At 44.9% G+C, this 25,105-nt stretch overlaps 1 protein-coding gene across 2 annotated transcripts; it reads left to right on the top strand.

Moving 5' to 3' along the window:
• Positions 1-3,295: 3,295 nt before the first annotated feature.
• On the top strand, positions 3,296-24,192 carry CCDC126 (coiled-coil domain containing 126). Of its 2 annotated transcripts, XM_069088731.1 has the most exons (4): positions 3,296-3,434; positions 11,024-11,092; positions 11,390-11,778; positions 21,820-24,192. In XM_069088731.1, the coding sequence occupies exons 3-4, from the start codon at positions 11,541-11,543 to the stop codon at positions 22,002-22,004; spliced, it is 423 nt and encodes a 140-aa protein (XP_068944832.1). In that variant the 5' UTR covers positions 3,296-3,434; positions 11,024-11,092; positions 11,390-11,540; the 3' UTR covers positions 22,005-24,192. The 2 variants fall into 2 exon arrangements, with proteins under 2 accessions (XP_068944832.1, XP_068944831.1); XM_069088730.1 differs by lacking the exon at positions 11,024-11,092.
• Positions 24,193-25,105: the final 913 nt, after the last annotated feature.

Below are 25,105 nucleotides of genomic sequence, written 5' to 3'. Positions count from 1 at the left end.
CTCCTGACTCCAGGGCTGGTGCTCTATTCACTGCACCACCTAGCTGCCCCTATTTCACTGTTGTTTTTTTTAAATTATATTTTATTTTTTACAACTACATGTAAAAACAAATTTTAACATTAAAAAAAATTGTTGAGTTCCAGATTTTTTCTCTTCCTCCTCTCCTTACCCATCCTTGAGAAGGCAAGCAATTTGATATAGCTTATACATGTATAGTCATACAAAACATGTTACCATATTAGCCATGTTATGAAAGAAAACATAAACAAAAAAACCCCAGAACCCAAACCATATTTAATAAGATTGAGGACAATGGGCATCCTTGTTTCACTCTTGATGTTATTGGCAAGGTTTTTCTAGCTTATCCCCATTACAAATAATGATTGTTGATGGGTTTAGGTAGATACTTCTTATCATTTTAAGGAAAAATGAACTTCTAGCTATGCTTTTAAGAGAAATGAATTTTGTATTTTGTCAAAAGTTTTTATCTATTGATATAATCATATGATTTTTTGTTACTTTTGTTAATGATATAATCCATTATGTTGATAGTTTTCCTTATTTGAAGCCATCCCTGCACTCCTGGTATAAATCCTACTTTTGTGATGTTGTTGTAGCCTCTTAGCTAATGTTTTATTCAAGGTTTTTACATCTATATTCACTAGTGAAATTGGTCCAAAATTTTCTTTCTCTATGTTTGCTCTTCCTGGTTTGCATATCAGCACCACATTTGTTTCAGAAAGGAATTTGGTGGGATTCCTTTGCCTATTTCAAATAACTTATTTAATATTAGAACTAGTTATGTTTGGTAGAATTAGTTTGTAAATCTATCTGGTCCTGATGCTTTTTCTTAGGAAGCTCATTTATGGCCTGTTCGATTTCTTTTTCTATAATAGGTTTATTTAGATATTCCATTTCCTCTTCTGCTAATTTAGGCAGCTTATGTTTTTGTAAGTATTCTTATATTTCACTTAAATTGTTAAATTTACTGGCACATAATTAAGCAAAATATCTCCTAATAATTCCTTTATTAGTAGTGTATTCATCCTTTTCACTTTTGATACTAGTGATTTGATTTTCTTCTTTCCTTTTAAAAATCATATTAACTAATGGTTTATCTATTTTATACATTTTTACATAAAATCAGCTCCCAGTTTTATTTATTAATTCAATGGTTTTCTTACATTCAATTTGTATTAATCTCAGCTTTAATTTTTAGGATTTCCAACTTGGAGCTTAACTGGGGATTTTAAGTTTGTTCTTTTTCTATTTTTTTATTGCATACCCAATTCCTTAGTCTGCTCTTTATTTTTTTTTTTATTGGTGTAATCATTTAGAGTTATAAATTTTCCTCTGTTGCTTTTGCCATATACTATAGTTTTGGGTATATTGTCTCATTATTATTCTCTTTGATAAAATTATTTGTTGTTACTATGACTTGTTCCTTGCGTGTAATTTCCAATGCACATGTTGACCCTCCTTTAGACTGTAAGGGCAGGAACTGTTTTGGGTTTTCTCCCTTCTATCTCTGTACCTGGCACATAGTAAGTAAGCATTTAAGGAGTGCCTGTTGGAGGAAGGAATAAGTGGACCTCTCTGATCTCAGCACAGCTAGTTCTCAGATGAAGTTCACAAAGTCTGTCAAGGGACTGTCCCTTCATGTCTTTAGTGCAAAAATCAAATGAGAGATTGCAGAAGCGGTTGTCACGTTCCATTCGTTAGAATATTTATTGACTAGGGGGCACCATAGTGCACAGTGTCAGGCCTGGAGTAGGGATGCTCATCTTCCTGAGTTCAAATGTCGTCTCAGACACTAGCTGTGTGACCCCGGAAAAGTCACCTTGCCCTGTTTGCTTCAGCTTCCTCATCTGTAAAATGAGCTGGAGAAGGAAATGGCAAACTGTTCCAGAATCTCTGCTCCCAAACCCCCAAATGGAGTCGTGAACAGATGGACATGACTGAAAAACTATGCAACTACCATGTGATCTTTCTGAGATATTTAAATTATAGGCATAGAGACCTGGGAACTGAGATTTCACTGGCATAGGGAACTCCCAGGAAAGGAATATTCCTCCAACGATGCAGCCCTAGTCTTAGAGAAGGTGGGGAAGTAGGGAGAGAGAGTGCTGGGCTAGGAATCAGAAAGACTCATCTCCATGAGTTCAAATCCGGCCGCAGGTACTAACTGTATGAACCCGGGTAAGTCATTTAACTCTGCCTCAATTTCCTCATCTGTAAAATGAGATGACGAACTACAGAGCAGTCATTAGTGCAGGATCCTAAGGCCAGAAGTTGTGGGCCTTGGTTCTTAGGCGTTTCTTCCGGGGGGAAGGAAATGAAGAAGGATCCTATCCCTGAGGCCATGTGACCTCCCTCCCTTACACCATTGGCAACATTATAACAACACCAACAACATATTTCATACATTAGTGATACATAGTGATACACAATAGTGATGTATTACATACATTAGTGATACATTGTTTTACATGATTTTCCTGGCAAGCGGGTGATTGTTCTATCGTCCCCATTTTACAGGTGGGGAAAGTGAGACCAGGAGAGGTTATACCATACAGCCACTGTCAGCATTTGAACGCGCGCCTCCCGGGTCTTTCTTTGTATGCCTAGAACCTAACCCAGAAAACTGAACATAAAATAGGTGTTTGATTAATGCAGACCAGGTTTCTGCTTTGAACAGGCTAACCTCTAATTTATTATTATCATCTCCATTTTACAGAAGAAGAAACGGAGGCAGACAGAGGTTAAGCGACTTGCCTAGGGTCTTACAGCCAGCAAGTGTCTGAGGTAGGATTTGAACTGGGCTCTTCCAGACTCCAGGCTCAGCGTGCGTGCCTCACGACTTCCCCGGGCTTCAGTTTGATCGTTTGTCAAGTGCTGGAGCCAGGCTCCATGGCCTCTAAGGGGAGACGCCCAGCTCTGAATTTAGCAGACACTCCTGCAGCTACAAGTGTATGAGCCTTTCTCTGCACAGATCGCGCCCCACCCACCCTCGCGGAAGCCAGTAGAGCGAATCTGCAGGCGCACAGACGCACACGACCCGCCGAGAAGGGACGGGCGGGGCCCCTGGTTGCTTCGCAACGGCGTTTCCGGTGGTGGGGTGGTGGGAGGAAGAGGCGGGGAAGGAGGCAGACCGGTGGGCGGAGTCGGAGGAGGGCGGGGGAAGGGGGCGTGTCGGGAGGCGGACGCTCCGAGACTCCTCCCAGGCGTCCAGGCCCCTCTTCCACCTGGCCGAACTACACCTCCCACAATACAGCGCGGGAGGCGGAGCGGAAGCCGGGCGAGCGAGGGGGCGGCCAGAGCGCAGCGCCCGGAGTCCGAGAAGGAGCTCTCGCCTCCTCGCCGGTGCCCGCGCCCGTGCCGCCGAGGGCACCCGCGGCCAGGCTCTGGCCTGGACGGACGGACGGACAGACAAGGTAATCCCGGCGGCGTCTCCGTTGCACCGTGCCCCGCTTCCCCTCCGGGCCCGGCTGGGCCTCCCGCCGCGCCCCCAGGGACCCGCGACCCGGCGTCAGGGCCCCGGACCGCGAGGCGCAGACGAGAGCACGGCTCGGACCCGGGGCCAGCCCCGCCTCCAGCCTCGTCCTCGGGGCTGGCGCTCCTCCCTGGGCTAGTCCCTCCAGCGGTGCAGATCGCAGCCCGAACTTGCCCTCGGGGCCGTCGAGCGGGGGAGGGGCAGGGCTGGAGCCTTGACCTTGACCTTCCCTCCTCGACCCGCGCCCGGGGCGCCCCCGAAGCCTGGAGGGCCTGAAGGGGGCCCCCGTCCCGCCCCCGTCCCGCCCCCGTCGGACTGGGCATGCCGCCTCCGGCCAAGAAAGCCCACCCCATAAGGACCGCCCCCCCCCTCCCGCCCTGGGCAGGTGGGACAGGGCTGCGCTGGGAGGGTCGCCCTGGCCGGTGGGGCGGGGCTGGGGGCTCAGCTTGGAGGGTGTGGGCGAGGCTCGATCGATGAGTGGAGAGTAAGTTCGGACCCGGGGCTGAGTCCGGGCCCAGGGCTCCGTCCACAGTGAGCGCAGGTTGTGTACTGTCCATGAACACTACCACTACGGCTGTGATGATGATTCTGCAGCCCGACCAGGGCTCCACCTGGCTTCTCGTCTTCTCTCCGGATGGTCGGGAGGATGTCATTTTAAGGACTGGAAGTGGGGCACGGTGGCAGAAGGCCCAGAATCTGGGAATTTTCACGTGGGAAGGACCAGGGAGGATGTCCAGTCCAGCCCTTTCATTTCAGAGGAGTGGCCAGAGGTGACCCAGTGTCATACAGGGAGGAATTATCAGAGTTGGATTGAACCCAAGCCCTCCAGTCTAAAGCTGGGACCCTTCGCATTGTCCTCTTGTCTAGTCTCCTGCTTGTCTGACTTGGGGAAAAAAAAAAGCCAGATTGTCCTTTTAAAAGCTTTCCTTTCTCTTAGCAAGCATCCTAGAATGAGTCCTGGAGGGCACCTCAGAGACCATCGAGGGGAAGAGACCTTTCAGGAGGCTTCAGAGACCATTAAGGGACTTCAGAGACCATCAAGGAGGCTTTGGAGATCATCTAGGGGGCTTCAGAAACTACTATTGGGCTTCAGAGACTATCTAGGGGGCTTCAGAGACCAGCTCTTTCATTTTTCAGATAAAAGAGTTGGGGGGGGGGTCAGTAATGGGGGAACTTGCCTAATCTTCCATAGCTAATAGGTGGTCAAGCCAGAATTTCTGCCTCCAAGCCTGTGAGCTGGGCTTTCCTCAACACTCCCCAAACCCAGAAAACTCTTCCATGGCTGATGGTAGTTGATTATTACCGCTTTTGGGAATATCTCACAGGTGTTTCCCAAGACAAGAATCGAGTCTATGGGTTTCTGGGGTTGAATTGTTCTGGGCTTCCTCACATGCTTTGTTTTATTGGTCACAGCCCCCACCCTAAATCCTGGGCGCATCCCACCCCTTTCTACCTTCTAAAGGAGTATGACTTTTCTGCCTTCTTGAGATAGTCACATGAAGAGATAGAACTTTGGAGAAACTGATGATGTTGCTTTTTTAGGGATCAGCTTTCTTTTTTTAGCTGGCCTTTAGGGGATTCCAGGTTGTCCTCCAGGCATTTCCTGTTGTTTCATCCTAAGTACAGGGAGGGGTTCTCCCATTCCAGCTCAGTTTGCTTTCCTAAACTCTGTTCTCAAGAGAGCTCCCCATATCTTCTCACTGGCTAAGGTTCTCTTTCCTCTCTTAGCCTTTGTGTTTTCTAGAGTAGATTTTTTGGTGGAACAACTAAACCAATGTAACCCTCTCTGGATTGGCAGAAATGTCAAAATGTTCTGCCCATGGTTTCTACACTGTTGCATTTGCATTGTTCATGATGGGCTTTTTTTTTTCCTGTTAAGTGTTATTGAGCTTGGTGGGGAATTTTCCCCTTTTTTCTGAAAAGGAAATGTCTTTGGCCCTCAATATAATTGGATTTTAATGAAAATAACCATTCTGCTGTATTTATAGGCACAAAATATTGAGTCCTTCCCAGCCCTGAGGATGCTATTTTCTGAATGTTCAAATGTGCACATGGAACAAAAAACTTGGAGGTGCTGTGTGAATGGCAGCCTTCCCCTGTAAGAAGGTTTTCTTTCCTTTTTTAAAAAAATATTTATTTTTAATATTCATCTTTAAAAATTTTGAGTTCAAATTCTCTCCCCTCCAGCTCTCCTCCCACCTCTTGAGAAGGTAAGCACTATGATATCCATTATATGTGAAAAGTCATGCAAACATTTCCGTATTAACCATGTTGAAAAACAAACGAAAAAACCCCCAAGAAAAACAAAGTGAAAGATCTGCTTCACTCGGAGTCCATCAGTTCTCTGTGGAGGTGGAGAACAGGTTTTGGAATTGTTTGGGATTTTCTTGAACAGAGTAGCTAAGTCTTTCACAGTTGATCATTGTTACAATATTGCTGTTCTCTGGGTTCTGCTCACTTTTTGTATTGTGCAGAGAATAAGCAGGAGCTGAGACCTGGGTTCAAGGTAAATTTAGGTGTGGATTTATTGATTAAGTTCCAGACTGACTGGAGTATAAACTCAAATCAGGCAGCCCTGAATTGGGGTACACACAGTGCTTATAAAGGCTAAAACCATAAAACCACAATTGGGGAGGGGAACTAGGATGAGCAATGATGCACAGAAGCCAAGAATTGCCATTGGTTAGATCTGTAGCTCAGGGCTATTTTGGGAATGTGGCACAAGGGTACTAGGGAGTCCCTCCCAGAACAGGGTGCCGGGTACAGGGGAAGGGTGGTTGGGTAATGGTGACAGGCTAGGGGTCATGTTCTGGGTACAGGGTGTGGGGACCCTGCTGGGTCAGCAGGAACAGAAACAAGAGGGTGGTCTCTCCTTAAGATAAACTTGTACCCTAGCCCCAGGCTACACGTTGGGCAATAACCAAGACTATGCCTTAAGCTGTTTCAAGCTATTACAGGGTATAAGACAAATATATAAAGGGGCTTAATGGTGGGCTTCAATTCAAGAGATGGGTGATTTGGGTTTGGGCACAACAGTATCAGTTCAAATAAGTCTCAGGTTTTTCTGAAACCATCAGTGATTAGGTTTTTAAGAGACTTTTTCTGAGGAAGGAAAAAAACATTTGATTGGATCCACACTTGTTGGGATCCAGTACACTAAAGTGTGTGACTGTAGGGGCGGATAGGTGGCGAAGTGAATGGAGCACGGGCCCTGGAGTCAGGAGGGCCTGAGTTCAAATCTAGCCTCAGACAGTTAACACACAAAAACCAGCCATGTGACTTTAGGCAAGTCACTTAGCTCCAGTTGACCTCCAAAAAGAAAAAAAGAAAAAAGTGTGACTATAATGTTAATGGAATAGAAGATCTTCCCTGCCCATTAATAGGCCTCACCCAGAGCCCATTGAGGGAAGCTTGATTAGGGGATGCTTGTTTGAAGGCTCACACCTTTTGCTAATTTCTATTTAGGCATTGGGTCAAGAGGTTGTGATGCACTCTGGCTCTGAGAAGGGTACATATACTCTGAAATTAGCATTTTGCTTTGGGGCTCACTCATTGGAAGAGTGTTCTTGTGATTTGGCGGGGTGAGACTCTTGGTAGCTGGTAAGGAGCCCCTTTAGCTTTGAAAAACCAGATGTTGGTGTCTCTCTCTCTCTCTGGTAACTATGTATGTATATATTGTGTTGGTGAGACAGTTGGATCTGTATGTTGTCTATGCTAATTTCTCAGTTAGAAGCCCCTGTCTATTGATCTGTGCTATTTTCTCTGCTTCTTATTTCTGTTTGTATTTTCTCTGAAGTGCAGGGTGCTGACTTTTCCCCTGAACTAAGTGAATGAGATATATGTTTAATTAAAGTGAGATTGTTAACCCTTTTTGAGTTGCTTTCCTTTAGAAAAGCAGATTGAAGAATCTGTTGTAGCAGCTGCCCTGTGTGTGCCAGTGTGGTTGCAGCCACAGTGGCAAAATCCCTTCTCCCTAGTATCCATCAGTAGTGATATTTCTCAGGTACGCTGTGTGGTTAGAAGTAGGTTCTTTAAAAAAATTAGAATAATTTTAAGTGAAATATTTTGACTTATATATTTTAGATTAAACTTAATTAGAAAATCCTACCACAGTTTTAAAATTTTCAGTCATTAATTTCTAGAGAAGTACTGTTTAGTCAGATTTCTAACAGGGGATATTGAGGACTTAATTTATAGATTCTTTTGACAGTGTAATAATTAGTGTTATGTCCAGCTTTTAGCCTTCACTTAGTATGAACTCTACCTGAAATCTCTTGTGGCAGAACCTGATGGTTCATCTGTATCTTGATGGTAGAAATTTTCATGAGTCTTAGCTTCCTATTACTTTCATTTCTGTTTAACTGATCTCTATTTTTGAAACTCTTTGCTTTTTGTTGTTCTGGACAGTAAGTGTTTTCTTTTTCTATTTTTTTTTTCTTTTTGCTTTTGGGGGAGGAGGGCAGGGCAGTTGGGGTTAAGTGACTTGCCCAAGGTCACAGGGCTAGTAAGTGTTAGGTGTCTGAGGCCAAATTTGAACTCAGGCCCTCCTGACTCTGGGGCCCTGCTCTATTCACTGAGCCACCTAGCTGCCCCAGTCAGTGTTTTCTTACAATTTAATTCTCACCATTCCAGTGTGACGTGGAAATCTGTGGGTTTGGTGTCACTGGGATCCAGATGGGTCCAATGAAGTTATCCAAAGCTGTACTGGTGACCCTACCTTAGGTGAAGGCTGGACAGGTAATTTCCACCCCCTTAATTTTCCCGTGAATGGGAAATTCGGCTTGAAATGCCTTTTAGTGGAGAGCAAGCCCATTCATTCTCCCACTAGAGATAAGGATTAAAATAGAGATACCCTGGGAAGGATAATAACCTGCACTTTAAGTTATAGATGAGTCTCTCTGGTGTTTTCTTGAGAAATTTCACTGAAGGAGGGAGGTAGGAGAGCACTGGCCCCAGGGATTAGGGTTAAGGTTGGAATTGGCGTCTGGGCAGGGCCAGGAGTCAGAAAAAGGCACCGAATGAATCCTGCAATTGGATTTTGTGGTTTTTCTTAGGACTGGCCACAATCTATAGATTCAGTCTCAGCTCAGTATCTCTTGTTGCAGGAAATTTTTTAATTGGCATACAGTCTACATCAGTGATATGTTGCATACAGCTATTTTTAAGCATAGAGGTGATGGTAAATTGTGTTAACAAAGGTTTTGAAAATACAATGCAGTCCACTGTGTAAGAAAATTGGATCTGTTCTGTATTATAATAAAATCCTACAAAAGCAAGATAAGAGTTGGTCACTTGACTTAGTGTTCTTCTGTTGACGCCTTGTGTCAATATCCTGGCAATTACACATCGCCACTTTGGGTAGATGGACAGACTTGCCTGCTTTCTTTCCTGCCCAGGCTTAGTTAGTTCTGAGCCTTTTGAAGGGGAGCCTTAGGCAGGAGCTGAATCTCTTCATTCACTCCTCATAGTCTTGGGTTCAGATTCTTCATTTGGTGACCACAGACCCCCTGTTTTACAAAGAGAACCCTAGTGAGGTCTGGCCTTTGAGCTGGGTTTTCAGCATCGGTTGGCAGATGGACTGTCTTTAGTCTTTCATTTTGTTCTTCTGAGTGAGAATGGGCTGTGACTGTGCTGGCTAGCCCAGGAGCTGCCCAGTACAGTGGTCTGGCACATCCTTCTGTCATCCCCAGCTGATGGTTGTTCTAGAACAACCATGAGAAAAAGATGTAGAAAATATGCATCCTGTCATATTTGTGTGATGATCTACCCTCTTCTGAGTCCCAGGTGGGTAGCGGGGGCTACCTTTACTACCAGATGGCCTGCTGGTGGTACCTATGGGCATGACTTAGCCCCACCAGTATTCCTCAGGACTGAAGATTATGCTACCCCCATATTGTTGTTTTTTTTTTTTTAAAGGAATTAGCCCAGGCTGTCACTTCTGAGACTTCTGATGATTGCTCTGGGTCATTTTCCTCCCTCTTCTCTCCCTCCAACCCCTCTTCCTCCAGTGAATCAGAGAATCTCTGAGTGGAGAGAGTTCTGAATCCTGGAGCAGGAATCTCCACTAATGTGCCCCTCAAGGTTCTTAGCAAGCCTCTCTGAAGTCCTCAGGGCCAAACCCATTCCTCCTTCCCTGCCAGCCTCTCTCACTCCCCCGCCCCCCATCCCCAGGCAGCTCATTTTACTTTGGACTACTGGACCCTCCATCTGTTTCTTTGAAAAGTTCCTCTGTGGGTTCTAGTTTTGCCTTTCAGGGTCCAGGAGAACAAGTGTAATCCCAGACAGACAGCACTGTGTCTGTGCTCTTCAGGGACCAGACAGTTGGCTGCTTCTCACCAAATCCTCATTTTTTTAAACTTTACATGTTCTGACAATTTTACATCTGTGGTGAGGCACAGAGGGTTGTTGAGTGTTCAAAAATAAATTGCTCATGGTTACAGCTCTCTGCAGACCCTTCCAGGACATAGAAATAGGATGAAATGGTTTTTATCTTCAAGGAGCTTAGAGTCTAGATGGGGGACCATCACAGGAAAAAGAGTGAACAATAAATTCAGAGTATGATTCCATGTTCACTTATGTGGTGTGGACGGAGGGCTGCAAGGAGGCAGAAGAAGTCAGTATCCTGGAGGAATGAAGTAGTCAAAGCTCATTCCATTTAGCAGGCAAGCATTGAATGGGGTCCTGAAGGATGAGAGCTGAGGAGATGGCATTCTGGATAGTGGCGGCTGACAGTGGGCATGGGTCTGTATGTCTGGTGCTGTGGACAGAAGGCTGTGAAGAGGCTTGAGGCTTCTGCCCCTTCCATCCTTCCTTGGAGAACTTGAGTAAGTCAACTACCTTTCTTGGGCCACCGTTTCCTCATCCATAAAATGGAAATGATGGCTGATCCCTTCTAGCTCTTAACATTTGATCATAAGATAGTTTCATAATCCTAGAATTTTGCCTTAGGAGGTTGGCCGGGTGTTTTATTTGACCTTTTTTTACAGGTAGGGAAACTGAGTTTCATAGACATTCAACCGTCAGAAGAAGAGATTTAGAGCATCTGGGTGTGAGATGTTGGCACAGCCTTGCCTCACTTAAATCCAATTCCCGAGCTAAGTTGTGGCATTGCCTTCCTGACCATGACTGTCCTCTTGGAGAACAGAGGACAAGCAGCCACCCCTCCCACGAGGGCCAGGCTTGTGTCACTCTTGGCCTTTGTACTTGGAACTAGCTGGCATTGAAGAAAAGTGTGTTTGAATGGCCTCTGGGGAGCTACTCTCTTTAGTAACATGTCTCCCAATATCATTGTGAAATAGCTTACTTCTTATGAAAATTTCCTATAGACAGTTAAACCTACTCCTTTCCTGATGGGTTCCAGTGCATTTCCATCCAGGCTCACCTGTTTCTGCCCTTTGTCAGTTTTCCCATTGCTCTCAATTCTCGTTTTTATCCTCAGGTCCACCTCATCCCCATGTTTATAGGCCTTGCTGTGCCAACTCCCCACCTTCCTGTTTCCCTGCCCACTTTAACCTTTCTCACATTTTGTAGGAGATGGAGCTTTAAGATTGTACCCAAATGTGGTGCATGGAATTGGCAGAGCTGCCCACGGGGTCCAAGGTAAGCTCTCAGTTATAAGGGAATGTGTACTTTTTCTACCATTCTGTTGTTGGTAATAATGCTTATGATTTAAGCAGCTCAGAGAGGGTTGTTGAGGGCGATGCACTGAAACGGTTTCTTAATGGAACAGGGAGAGAAGGTTAGAAGGGATCAGGTGATTGAGACGCTCCCTCTTCTCAAAGCCAGGCAGGTCGAGGCGTTACCCAGGAGCTTCCCGGAGCTCTTCCATGGCTCATCCTTTGGCTGCTCTGCCCAGAACTGGAAGAGTAACTGTTCTTTTTCCTGGATTCCGCCTAGGGACAGTGCATTGGCTCAGCTGGAAAGAGTGGTGTCCAAGATGAGCCATCCAGGAGACTGAAGGGGTCCCTCCTCCAAACCCTTTTTCTGTCGATTTTGTGGCTTTGGTTCCCGACTCTCACGTCCAGCTCCACCCGCGCCCACCTCCGGAATGTTCTTGACACTCTCGAGAAAACACATGTCTCAGAAACTGAGTTTGTTGTTGCTGGTGTTCGGCTTCATCTGGGGGCTGATGCTGCTTCACTACACATTCCAGCATCCTAGACATCCGAGTAGCGTGGAGCTCAGGGAGCAGATCCTAGACTTGAGCAAGAGATACGTGAAGGCTCTGGCGGAGGAGAATAAGAGCCTCGTGAATGGCGAGAATGGGGCGTCTCTGGCAGGATACGGTAAGATGGTGACGGGCATCGTGATGGGAATTGAGCTGTGCTCTGGCCCTGCAGCCTCAGTCTTTTCAGACTGTCAGGGTGTGGCTTTTTGGCTACAAGGATGGCAGCAGCCTTCTCAGGGCCCCCAGACTCTTTGAGTTGGGACACCTCTGCACACTTGTTGAGAAACTCCTTTTCTGGTCTGACTGCGGGCATGAACAGTCTGAGATTGGTACATGCACACCTTTGAGGTCCATTCAAATGTAAGCTCTGGGTGTGAGATGCTGGGAGATACTGTTTGTTTTTGGACTTGCATCCTCCACCTAGTAGGTCCTTTATAAATATCTCTTGATTGGTAAGCCCAAACAGATGCCTGCCACCTCTTCTTGTGCCTGTTCTTCCCACCATCTTTGCCCTTTCTGCAGTGGTGGCCCTCTTTTTTAGCTCTCTGCTTAGAAAAACAAAAACCAAGAGCAAAGTAAAGTATAGAAAATCAGAAAAGGAGGAAATGGCAAGAACAAATGTATGAATTCTCTTACCCCCTCCAAGAACTAGTTTACATATCAGTTTAAAGCTTCTTCAAGGACCTTTAGTGACAATTAGTCAGTGAAACTGGGACTATTTCACAAGTTTGCTTAAACTTGAGAAGGCTTGAATTTCACCACCTTTCCCAAGAAGACTTCTTACTTGGCTTAAACTAACAGCCTGTGGAATTTAAAAGTAAATTAAATTTACTTTGACTAAGTAACGATTTCCTAATCTCTTCCTCCCAATTCTGTTCTGCTGGGGAGGACAATTGACCCCTTGGGAGGATCCACTCAGAAAGTATTGCTGTGTTCCTTATTAGTCCATGAGAAGGAATTTCTTAAGGTGTGTGTGTGTGTGTGTGTGTGTGTGTGTGTGTGTTGGCTGCCATGCCATGTATCACAGGGACAAAGAGTGACCCTGTCTCTGCTCACAAGTTCTTTATCACATGTACTTAGACACAGCAATATAAACACAAAAATGAATACATACAAGACAGTTTGAGAGAGATGACTGAGCAAGAGGGGAGATGATAAGCTGGCTGGCTTGAGGAGGCCTACTGAAGGATTTTGAAGGATGGTCCAGACTTGGCACATTTGAAGGCAATAGGGAAAGAAGCAGTGGATAGGGGAACTTGAAGATGGGGATGGTGGTGTCAGTGATTGAGGTTGAAGTCTGCTGGAGAAGATGGTAGGGGAGAGGTCACGGACAGGCTTTGGCTTTAACAGAACAGCCACCTTTTTGTCAGACTAGGGGACAGGAGGAGGACAGTGGGGGGGGTGATATTAAGGGGCTTTGAGATGAGAATGGGTAGGTGGGAACTCCTTCTGAATGGACTCGAGGTCCTTAGCTGAGAGAGGGATGAGGGAGTAGGTGTGGGAGGTTTCGGAGAGAAGATAGCACTCGGAGTAGCTTCTGTGGGCTAAGAAGATACTCAGCTCCAAAAAATCAGTCATTCACAAGTAATGGAGCAGTTTCTTTTCAAATTTCACCTTCATGCTTTCAAGTCTAAAATCAGAGACTTTTTCAAAAGAGCAGTTTCTAAAAATTGGAACTTCTGGACCCCGGGGTTTGTGAACTTATTTTTAAAATATTCTGATAAGAAGTATGCTCATGCTTAGTATACTGTTTTTTAGTATAATTGGTTTCCTTTGCAATACTCTGCTTATGGTTTAAAAAACCAGTCCTGGAAGGGCTTCCTGGGCTTTACTGGACTGATTATCAAGAAGCCCTCTTGTTGGGGCGGCCAGGTAGCACAGCGAGTAAGAGCAGCGACTCCAGTGTCAGAACGACCCGGAGATCGAATCCCGAGCTCAGACACTTAGCACCCACCCAGAAACACCTGGCCATGTAACCTTGAGCGAGTTACTTAACCCTGATTGCTTAAAAAAAAAAAAAAAGAAGCCCTCTTGTAAATGTTTGTGCTCAGCCCCCTGTGATTGATAACTGGGTCCTTAGCAAGAGCCCTGAATCAGCAAGACTTCTACAGGGTGATTTTGTAGGCCAGGACTCTCCTTCCCTGATGAAGTTTGCAGGCAGTCTGAGAGTCAGCAGAAGGTCCTCAAGGGGACCCCAGATGTGTCACTTTCTGGTCACTCTGGGGCTGAGTCCTGCTCAGACTTCATTGACAGAGGGGCACTGTCTCTGGCAGTTGGGTGGTACAGATACAGGTCCAGCCTGTCACTGTCAGAATAAGGCATTGGATAGGGAGGATCAAGAGAAGTGAAAACCCTCTTCAGTCCTACGCTTCAGTTTCAGCAGGCAGGAGATGCACGCCGGGCATGTTGGAGATTTTTTAAATGCATAAAAATGAGTTCTGGTGCACACCCCCTGAGCCATTGCTTATCTTGAACAGCTCATTCTCTGATGAGACTTGACTGTACACAGTGTGATTATTGTGTCAGTAATTTTTACTGAATGCCTCTCTCCCGAGCCAGATACGGGCTCAAAGGAAGCTAGCCCATCTTTCTTTCTGGCCTGTCATGACTCACTTTGGCTACTGAGGAGGCTAACAGGTGACCTGGCCCACTGATCACTACAGCAAACCCAAGCAAGGCCTCCTTCGGGTTTGCTCACACATGCCTGCATCCTTGCTGCCACCAAATTCTTTTCTGACACTCCTCTGTTTCCAAACATTATTCTTCCCGTCCCAATGTTTACGCCTCAGAGCCATCCTCAGCCTTCCTCTCCAGCCAGCTGCCAAGCCTCATCCCGCCTGACTCCACAATGCCTCTCACATCCATGCCCTTCCCTGTGCTCATGGAGTCTCCCCCCTTCCAGAGCTGGCTTTCTCATGGCCTTCCTCCTCCATAATCCATCCTTCATGCAGCTGCCAGGGATTTTCCTAAAGCATTGGTTTGACCAGGTCAGTCTCCGCCCAGTAAGCTGCAGCTCCGTCCTCTTCAGGCCTTCAGGGCCATGTACAAACAGTCCCTGAGTCTGATTATCCATCCTTCCCTTAGAGCCTTTGGCCTGCCACGGCCACAGCCTCCTGTGTGCCCTGTCTCCCGCCTCTGTGCCATTGATCAGTCTGGTGACCACGGCAGGGATGCCTTCTGTCCTTTTGTCCCACCTCCTGCAACAAGCCTGCCCTGCCCCCCTCCCCCGGACCGATCAGGCCCATCCATGTTTGTTTCCCCTGACAGAAGGTCACCTCTGGGAGGGCAGGATTGTTTTGGTTTTATCCTTGTGCTCCCTGGGATTAGCATGACGGCTGGTGTGTAGTAGGTATTTAGTTAAATTCGTGTTCTTTGGTTTTTTACATTGTGCGCCCATATAAAGAGCTGTGGGTGTTCACACATCTGTGCACGTGTGTGCTTCCACATAGACATGCCTCTCCCTTGTTGGCCTTCCTGGAGTGTCCTTACCATGAAGTAAATGTGGATGCTTAATAATAGCCACGTACAGAGCACTCAGATTGGCACACCAAATTATGTTTGTTTTCACATAGGATCCTCACAACAACTCTGTGAGGAAGATGTTGTGATTATTCCCATTTTTTAGATGAGAAAATTGAGGCTAAGAGAGGTTAAGGGACTTACCCAGGGACCCCATATTTTCTGGGAATGAGCCAGTCTCTCTAGCCATTCAGCTTTGTTAATGGAATGTCCTTGGCATCTGTTGGTCTGGCATCCTGAGCACAACTTGGTTGTCATTACTGTATTTACAAGTGAGTAGGGCCAGAGGAGAGTCTCTTGGCCTCCAAACTTTCTCCATTCAGCTTGGACCATCCCCTCCCCCACACCCTCCAAATGCTCTTACAGCTGATGTCTGACCCTGATGTCTTTGTTTAATGTTTTATCTTTATCAGTGTCATATGCCTCTGGCTGAATATAGCTCTTTAATAAATCTGTTTCTTGTAATCTTCCAAGTAAAATTATAAAAAATAGTCCACCCTAAATACAGCCCACTGAAATTTCCTTTAGAAAAAATGGTTTAGACTGACTTTTAAAGGTTGCAGAAGTTGTAGAAAACACAGAATCTTAGGTAAATGCCCAGTGACTGCTGTTGGTAAGTGTTTGGAGAACAGCTGGCAGAGGTTGGGGAAAACCAGCTTAGGAAGCTGGTGAACAAAGCAAAGGAGAGGAAGAGCAGACTTTGCCCTCAGAGCAGCAACTTCAGGGTTGTTGATCTGAGGATCCAGTTAGGCCAAGTGAGATGGTTGGGTTTATTTTTAGAAAGCAGCATGTTTGAACCCCTTGGCAGAATGCAGCCTGGAGTAAGTCTCCTTCCTCTCATGTGCATGGCATTCAGTGTGGGGCTTAGGAGAGGTTCTTTGATGTGTTAAGTCCCATTCAGATTTACTGCTGCATTAGGGAGAACAGATCTTACCCTCATTCAGAATCCATTCCCTTTGTAGCAAATGCTTGATCAACTGTACTAATGAACAGAAGGGAGAAGAGCTGGATGTATGCATGGAGGAGCAGAGAACTCAAATATTAGTTATATTAAACTGTAGAAAGCAGAGTATATCACCCATCTCTTGCCTCCCTAATTATGTTTTCTATTGCATGATAAAGTGATGTTGCATGCTGGGAGGCCAAGGGAATCCAGCCTCGGTTTAGATCTAAATATCAGTATTTTCCATGCCCATAAATAATCATGTCTTCTTTACTTGTTTCTTCCATCTAACCATTAAAAGTGGTTTTTGTGATGGCACAATATAATTATTGACAAAAAGAGGCAGTATTTCATAGCTGCACATTTTGAGAAGGTATTTACAATTGTGTGAATTCTGTTTTCTTTGGCCCTTTTACACTTAATCCTGTTGTTTACTGATCTGATACCTACTTAGGCAATAATGGATTATGGCATTACTATTTTTAGTCAGCTGGTGATTAGCTGTGGGATTAAGGGGCCTGTCATTTATTCTCATTAAATCTTTCTTTTTAAAAAAACTAATTAGGGGAAGTTAGGTGGCACAGTAAATAGAGCTCTGGCCCTGGAGTCAGAAGGACCTGAGTTCAGATCCAGCCTCAGACACTTGACACACTCACTAGCCGTGTGACTTTGGGCAAGTCACTTAACCCCAATTGTCCTCCAAAAAGCAAAAAAAAAAACCACCCCCAAAACTATAAATAAGTAGATTAGGTGATCAAGCCCTATTTGCTAGTGCTCACTGTTTTTTTTTTTTCTTACTGCAAGCCTGTCTTTTTCAACCAAAATATCCAATTATGTCAGTAAACAAACATTTACAGAACTGTATATTTAGTTGTAACTTTGGTTTTTACATCATCTTCATTTGTAAATAGCCCTCTCACCTGTCCTCCTCAAGGCTCTGCCTTCAATGAAGAATAAAAAATGTTAGTTCAGGGTTAAATGAACCAACCCACCCCCTCCATACCCCACATCAACCCCAGTATTAGGCAGCATCTTCACCCAGAATCCCCTACCCTTAGAAAAGATAAAAGAGGGGAAAAGAGGGGGGCATTCTCGTGTCTTTTTGCCTGACCTTGGTCATTATAATGAGTGTTTAGTTTCTGTTTTTCATTCTTTTCGTTGTGGTTTCTACAAGTATCTAGTGCCTACTGTGTGCCAACTGTGTGTATTTGGAGATAGTTCCTGCCCTCAAGGTGCTTGTTTTCTAATAGAGGGAGATACCTGAAGAGGAGTAGTGGCCAGGGAAAAGTATTTGGTTTGTAAGGCACTGGGCTGGTGAGTTAGAACCATAGGGGAATCCAATTAATATCCTTTCTCAAGAGTCATGTTGATTTCATTGTTGTTCCCAGGATAAGAGGTAGAAATTGGGGGAGGGAGAGGTGGTAGTAGTACCCACCCTGGCATCAAAATGGATGGCAAGGAGATGGCCATCTATGGCTGGATGGTTGTGAAGCGGGGTTTGGGGATGGCTAATATAGAGTGGGCCATGTACATCTGTACTGACTGGCTCTGACTCACCAGTTATCGGCAGCATGATTCCTCTTTGGGGGTTTCCAGAGTGAGTGGTCATGGTATCAGGAAGTCTGGGGGGTTCAGAGTGTGCTTGGCTGGGAGGATGGCAAGGAAATGCCTGGTGGAGCCAGGATACAAAGCTGCATCTTTTGACTCAAATCTAGTCATTGTGGTCTTTCTTCATTTCCAGCTTTAGTGATTGCCAAAGATTGTTTTGAAATGAGCACATTTTCTGCTAATAGGCTGCTCCTATAGAAACTTAAAAAGTGTTTAAAAATTTTAATGAGCCTGAGAAATCCCTCTGTAGCCTGATTTACATAATTTGTTTAGCAAATTATCTTTTCATAGATAATGGGAAGGTAAATTTTTACCCCAATCTAATTCTGAATTAATCACAAATTCTATGTAAGTGGACTCTGAATTAAGACTTCAGTATTTCTCCAGCATTTATTCTTCAGTATTTACTATTTCTCCAGCGCTATATTTGTATACAGAACTGAGTGGATTGTGTTTCAAATAAAATCTTCCTATAAAACAGAATTTTTTTAAAATTGTGATTGATAAAAATGTTATGATTTAAAATCAAATTATAAAATGTTTCCTAAATATCTAATGGCATTATTAAGGTATTATATGTTTGTTTTTTCTTAGCATGACCAAAGATAGAGATTTTTGTCTCCTGTGGAAACAGATCTAGCTTGATTTCAAGGGTCAGTGATTTCTTGGGTGAGGGAACTCCTTCCTGATGCAAAGCCCAGCCCCCACCATCAGGATGGTCTTTAGGAGATCAGTGGGGCTGGTCCATCCTTCCAGCCATCAATGGGCCAGGGCTTCAGTCAAGCCTTTTCCACTTCGTGTTCCTGCTGCTGAGGGATCCTATATCTAAAGCCAGTAAGGACCTCGGGCCATTGAGTTCACCCCTTTATTGAGCCTTCCCATGGTCCCATTCGGAGTGACAGAGGCTTCCAGTCCCTGGACTCCAGTGCCGAAGCCATCGCTCTCTGTGATGTAGGACTTAGCCTCTGGGAGCAGTCAGAGCGTCCCCATCCCAGGACATGGTTTAGTTGTCTTAGGTGTGGGTGAACATCGTGCACCTCCTCTGTCATTTTCACCCTTTTCCTTTCCAGTCCCACCCAAACTCAAAGCACCCCATGGTGCCCTTTGGAGCCCCCATTTTATTGTCCACAAACTACCATTTATATTCTTTAACTTTTCAACCAACATTTCTCTCCCTGCCTGGATTTAACAGAAACCTACCTCTCATCTGAGTTCACCACACTGTTTGCAGTCCTTTCCCCCAGAGCCAACTCCTTCTCCCACTGGGCTTGATTTATGAGGCCAGGGAGATGTGGGTTCCCAGAGCCACTTCCAGATCACCATTCCTCAGTGAGGTGAGACTCAGAGCTTGCTCCTCTCCCCACCCATCTATCATCCTATGGGTTTTTCTCATTTTCAGTGAATTTAGTCTTTGGCTTCTGGTCTTCTTTCCATAATCTGGCATTAATCTGTGGACTTCAGTAATCATATTGACAACACCTGATCATTGAACTCTTAGGTGTCTTCCACCCCTACAGACTGTGTTTCTGCCCCATTTCAGTCCTGAGCCTGATTCTATTTAGACCCCAACCATCTTGGAGAATTGTGCTACCTTCCACATTCTGGACTTTGGAGCTCTGCCCTCCAGTAACATATCTGCCTCCCCACGACCAATGGAGCTGGTCTTTCCCCTTCTTCATTTTGATGTTAGGTCCCCCTCGACATCCCCATTCTCCTGCTCTTAGTGTTGCTTCACTGGTCCCCGGACCCAGCCCCGATGGACTTGAGTCACTAATCTGACCTGTCCTGTTTTGGATCTGCCAACTCTGACTTTGCCTCTTACAGATCTAGGTGGAGAATCATCTCAGGTCCTTCTGCTGCTTTACTGATTCCTTATCTCCCTCTACACAGCAGCTGTTGGGAATTTGCCCTCTCTCCTCAATTTCCTGACCACCCTGAAACAGAGCAGAAGACCATGGAGAAGAGTGAGGTGACTCCCTCATCCTTCATGTGCCTCAGGAGCTCTCATGCGCATGGTCTGTTCTTGCCCCCATTATAGAAGAAGAGAGATGCACAATTATGATCAATTGGCTAATTCCTCTGCCTGCCTGCTTCATCTAAGACTTTGCTACTGGCCCAAGGGCCTTTCTTCCTCCTGCTTCTTTATTTTCTCCCTTGTTCTTCATCTTTTCAGTGCCTAGCCAAGGGCTCTATACAGCCATGGGTGTCTTTTAGACACAGGATGAATGCAGACCCAATGATTTGGAACCAACCTGGACCCCCAGCCTGATCTAGACTCTTAGACCCATGAACCAGCCTTGAAAACCAGCCCTGCCTCATGACAGTTTTCCTTCCTCTAGGCTAGGGATGATGTGGCTTGTTCTCAGTTGGAATGGAGGTGATTCTCCACTTGTACTTTAGGGCTCAGGCCCTAGGAATGATATGGGATGTTCCACCAGCTTATCCTTCCCCAGTGTGCTTTTAGCTCATGTGATAGATGCAGGGGCCATGTACAGTCTTTGGTAGTAAAAGCGTTTGTCCTGAAGACAGAAGAGGTGGTCCTCTGCTCAAGCTTGTTGTACACAGAACAATTTCCTCACTGTTTATATAAAAAACGCTCGATTAAAACAGTTTAAACAAGCTAATTGTATCTTGGAGCATTGTTAAGTCCAACATTCCAAGATACAAATAGGGTTTTCTTTCTTCCTAATTGGTAAGTTTTCTTTTAATAGCTTCTTCTTACCTCACTCTTAGGTCCAGACCCTAATTAGAATGTTCTTTCCTAACTCATGCTGAACCTTAGCTTGGGGCCAGAATCCTTCTTAGGTTTGGTTTTTGATGGGAAATTCCTTTGGGGTCTTCTGGAGCCAGACGTTCCTTGGCCTTTTTTTCCTTTTCTCAGTTCCCGTAAAAGAGGGCGGTGGGGGGGGGGGGGGGGGGGGGGGGGGGGGGGGGGGGGGGTTGAGGTTACCCCTTCCTCTGAAGAGGAAAACTGCCAAGTATAAAGGGGAAAGTCCATCCCATGGCACAATTCAGAGAATTCTCCCCTGCCTTGGGAAATTCTTTGGAGAGAAGATGCCCTTGAGCCTTCCTCTGGGTAAATTTAATTTGTGCAGGCACTGAGGCTGCTTAGTGACTCTGTTTAGCTGATTTTGTCAGTAAAGTTTCTGGTCAGGGCCCAGAGCCTGCCTACCTTGGGAGAGAGAGGGAAACTGGCAGACAAAACCTTGGACAAGGAAGATAACGACAGTCATGGTCATCATAGCAATATTCTTGAGCAGCTTGGTCCTGGGTCCCAATCCTGGGGACATAGAACCTTGGAGAACAGACCTTCGAGTTAGGATCACCAAGATGGCCCCACCATCTGAGGTGGATCCAGAAGAGGACCGTCCTCTTCCCTTAGCTCAGAATCTAAGGATTAGGCCCTGTCATGATTGGATAGGGCATTTTAAATTCCGAGGCCTTGGCCTCTACCTCCTAACAGCTCCCTCTCCAGGCTGTTTCTTGTTGCCCCAGAAAACCCTTGCTGGGAGCTAGAACTGCTCCCCAGGTCCTGGCCTCCCCTAAATCAGCTGAAAGAGCTTAACTTCCTGCCTTTGGTTCAAATGAGCTTGAATCGTATTCACACTTGCCTGCCTTGATCACACATTTTCCCCGTGCCTGTGGCCTGCCTTGAATCCTCATGTCCAGCTTGCCTGGCCAAAAAGACAGATAATTAATAGGCACTTCTGTGTCATAACAACCACATGTCAAATTAAATTAGTTTAAACGTAGTTAAACACTAGGAAAAGAATGATTTTAGTAACATAAGATCCTAGCTCTAGAACTGAAAGTCTCCTCAGAAGCCATCTAGTCAAGCCCCTGCATTTTACAGATGAGGAAACTGAGTCTCATGTAGGTTAGGTGACTTGCCTCCTCCCAGGCTGGGGCATGTTGTTCCTACAGATGCTTCAGAAACATCTGTGGAGTATATGAATGTCCTTACGTTCAGGTTTGCCGTAAAGCCTGCACACTTCCTTCTGATTCCCTCTCAGACCCACAGGGACATTAACGTGAATCATTCAGTCACTGTTTTTCCTTCCTCTTGTGGTCTGTCTTTTCCTTTCCCAGCTGATTTGAAAAGAACTATTGCTGTCCTCTTGGACGACATTTTACAGCGCTTGGTGAAACTGGAGAGCAGAGTGGACTACATAGGGGTCAGCGACTCGGCCGCCAACATCACCAACGGCACCAGCGGGAATCTCCTGCCCGGGACACCCAGCAAGAGAATCAATGCGTCGGGCCACATCAGATAGCAGCCTAAGAGTCCCTTGGGCCGTGAAACGGGCCATGACACGTGGCTCGTCTCCCCTCCCAGGAAGGCTGTGGAATATCTCTGTCTCGGGCAGAAGCTGTTGCTGGCTCTAGGTCTGTGTGATGTTTTCCAAGGAGTGCGTGGGATCCGTGGAACCTTCATTTCTGTATATAACTGAAAGGGATGGTTGATGTATTACTTTCAGGCAAGTTTCTGCCTTTGCAGGTATTTATCCTGGCACAGAGCTGGTGTAATAAGCAGGTGGGTGAAGTACCAAGCTCTTGTGTTTGGGGTGAGGCTCAACCGTTCAAGAGACACAGGAGCTGATTTCTATATTTATTTAAGTAGAAGTATATGTCTTTTGGACAAGTGGAGAATATTGTCATTGAATCGTTTTTTTTTTTTCAACAGACATAGTTATGTTAAACTAATGCTGTTGGGAAATGTGTATATTTATAGTCTTATATTTTGTTAACTAGTTGTTGATAGAGAATAGGATATGATGTTGGGAATGTTTTAAAATCACGACCCAAAGAATGTCTTTATTTGCACTATTTGCCAGAGTATCTAAAGAGAGATTGCTGTATATTTATAAACATTTCATTTGCAAAAGCATAACCTCGAAAAGAGGTAGCGACTACTGTCCACAATGTTTGTGTTCCAAACACTGGAACAATTAAATTATCAACAGCAAAGTGAACATAATCTCCTCCTTTGATATTTCATTTTCTTACCCACATTCTAAGAAAAAGAGAAATATTTTATTGCAGTTAATTAAAAATAAGTTAATTTTAATGAAGAGTATCCAGATATGTGAATATTCCCATCATTTCTCTTTTCATGTTGGACTCCTGGACAGTTTGTGCTGGTGGCATGGTGCATCATCTCTTTATTCTGGGTTATTTTTTTCTTGTACTGAATTAAAGGGAGAAAAATGAATTTCGTCAGGGAGCTGGAGGAGGTTGGGGGTCTCTAGCTGGATGTTTTTCACAAGGAGAGATGTTGGGGAGGGGTTCTGGTGGAATGGAAAGTCAGGGAAATATTGGTTCTTATACGTGGACCCTACTTTCAGGAAACGTAACGTGACAATCTGGAGGAGGGTTATTTACTTTACAAAATGCTTCTTTTTAAGTAGGAGGCTTTCAGGTCGTTCAGAGCAAAGGTATCAAATACACTGTCCAAACTAGATTAAAATGTCATTAGGGAGTATTTAACAAAGTAATTAAAAGTATAGTAGAATATAAATAATGTTAATATATGGTTTTCTAGGTTAATCTGTGCCCTTCAGTGATCCTTATATATGGTTTAGTGGCCCGCTTTCTATTTGTGGTGGACTTCATTGTCTTAGAAGATAATTATACAAATTGAATTTAGAACTTTTCAAGAATACATTTATTATATAAAGCAGAAGTTTTTCCGAGGATAGTTTTCAGCTTTTTCATAGAATCAAAGAATGTACAGAAAAGTACAGATTAGGAAACTGATGCTCAGAGGGTCTAGTGACTTTGTTAGTAAGTAGCCTTGGTTTGCTAAGGAGGGATGAATTTTCATTTCCCCCGAAGCTCTGGGAGTCCCAGCAGTTGGTGATGAGGTTCAGAGAGCAGCGTCCCCGGGGACGAGGAGTGAGTTTTGACAGCATGGTTCTAAAGAGAGTAGGCAGGATTCACTGTCACAAGCCTCACTGCCCTCCCTCAGCAGGTGGAAGAAAGGGTGCTGTGCTGGTGACAGCCACTTTGGGGATTGTCTAGGAGAGCCTGAGAGGATTCTCACTCGGGACCTCGAGTGTCAAGCCAAGGAACACTCGGCTACAGGTCCACCTGTCATCATGATGCCCTCTCTGGCTCATCATTTTACCTTGTTCTCAGTTCCTCAGCTACGTGCAGCACAGTGTCTGTTCAGCTGTATTGAATTAAGTTTTACAGGGTTGCATTTGGGAATATTCATTCCTGAAACATGGTGTCGTATTGTACCAATTATGAAAATATTTTACTAAAACAAAGTTGGAAAATTTCAGGTGCTTTTTGTATTCAGAGATAGCTGTCTGAGTTCTTCTGCAGCTGTCCTATAGACTGGCGCTGTGTAAGTGAAGAAATGGCACAGGCCACAGCAGGGTAAATGTGGAATGTATTTGGTTGGACCTAATTAGTTTTTTTCAGGGAAAAAATAAAATATTTGTTCTTGTAAAAAGTGATCTTAGTTTTGTGTTCTTTCTTTCACCCCTTGAATTTCCCAAAATATCCTTCTCCCTTCTCCCCAAACAAGAGAGCCATTCCTCATAAACAATGAAGAATAAAAAGGAAGTCAACAAAATGTTGTTCATCAGCGTGGCTAAGTGGCGCAGTGAACAGAGCACCAGTGTTGGAGTCAGGAGGACCTGAGTTCAAATCCGGCCTCAGACACTTGACACACTAGCCGTGTGACTTTGGGCAAGTCACTTAACCCCAATTGCCCTCCAAAAAAAAAGCAAAACAAAATGTAGTTCAGCAAAAATAACCAAATATCTGTATATAGATAGATAGACACTTTGCCCTCCTCTATGAAGTCTTTCCTGATTTTAGCCATTGGCATCAATGCCTGCCCATTGGACCCTTGAGTAAAACCTAGCTTTATATTTCTCTAATTTACATTTATCATGCATTACTGTTTCAGATAGTTACCTATGTAAGGCTTATCCCTCTATTATTAGACTAAAGCTTCATGAGAGTAGAGACTGCTTTATTTAGACTGTCTCTTCCAGGCCTAGGATAGTTCTCTGTACCCAGTAGGCACTTAATATGTGTTTGGTTGAATTAGAGATCCATGAAGAACAAAACCCCTAAAGCATGGGCAGTTTTTTGTCTGGAAGGAACCCTCATTAATAGGGCTGGACTTAGAGTCCAAGGGCCTGAGTTCAAATTGTGCTGCTCAGCACTTTGGTGGTCTTCAGTAAATTACTACCTCTCTTGACTTCACCTGACCCCTGTGTCAAATGAAGGACTACATGGCCTCCAAGGTCCCATCACAGATTCCCTGGGACTTAGTTCCCTTTTCTGTAAATTGAGGGAGGTGGCCTGGGTGATTTATAAGATCCTTTCTCACTCTAAATGTAATAACCCATAATTT

This window comes from Petaurus breviceps, unplaced genomic scaffold (genome assembly GCF_028583685.1).
Source record: "Petaurus breviceps papuanus isolate PSGF00001 unplaced genomic scaffold, PetGlider_PUasm1.0 185, whole genome shotgun sequence".
Lineage (NCBI taxonomy): Eukaryota > Metazoa > Chordata > Mammalia > Diprotodontia > Petauridae > Petaurus > Petaurus breviceps.
This window is presented reverse-complemented; position numbering and strand designations above follow the sequence as displayed.

Excerpts from the sequence above, each read along its gene's own strand:
- CCDC126 (XM_069088730.1), top strand. The coding sequence starts at position 11,541 with ATGTTCTTGACACTCTCGAGAAAACACATGTCTCAGAAACTGAGTTTG. Across the intron at positions 11,779-21,819 it reads GGCGTCTCTGGCAGGATACG|CTGATTTGAAAAGAACTATT; the intron begins GTAAGATGGTGA and ends TTCCTTTCCCAG.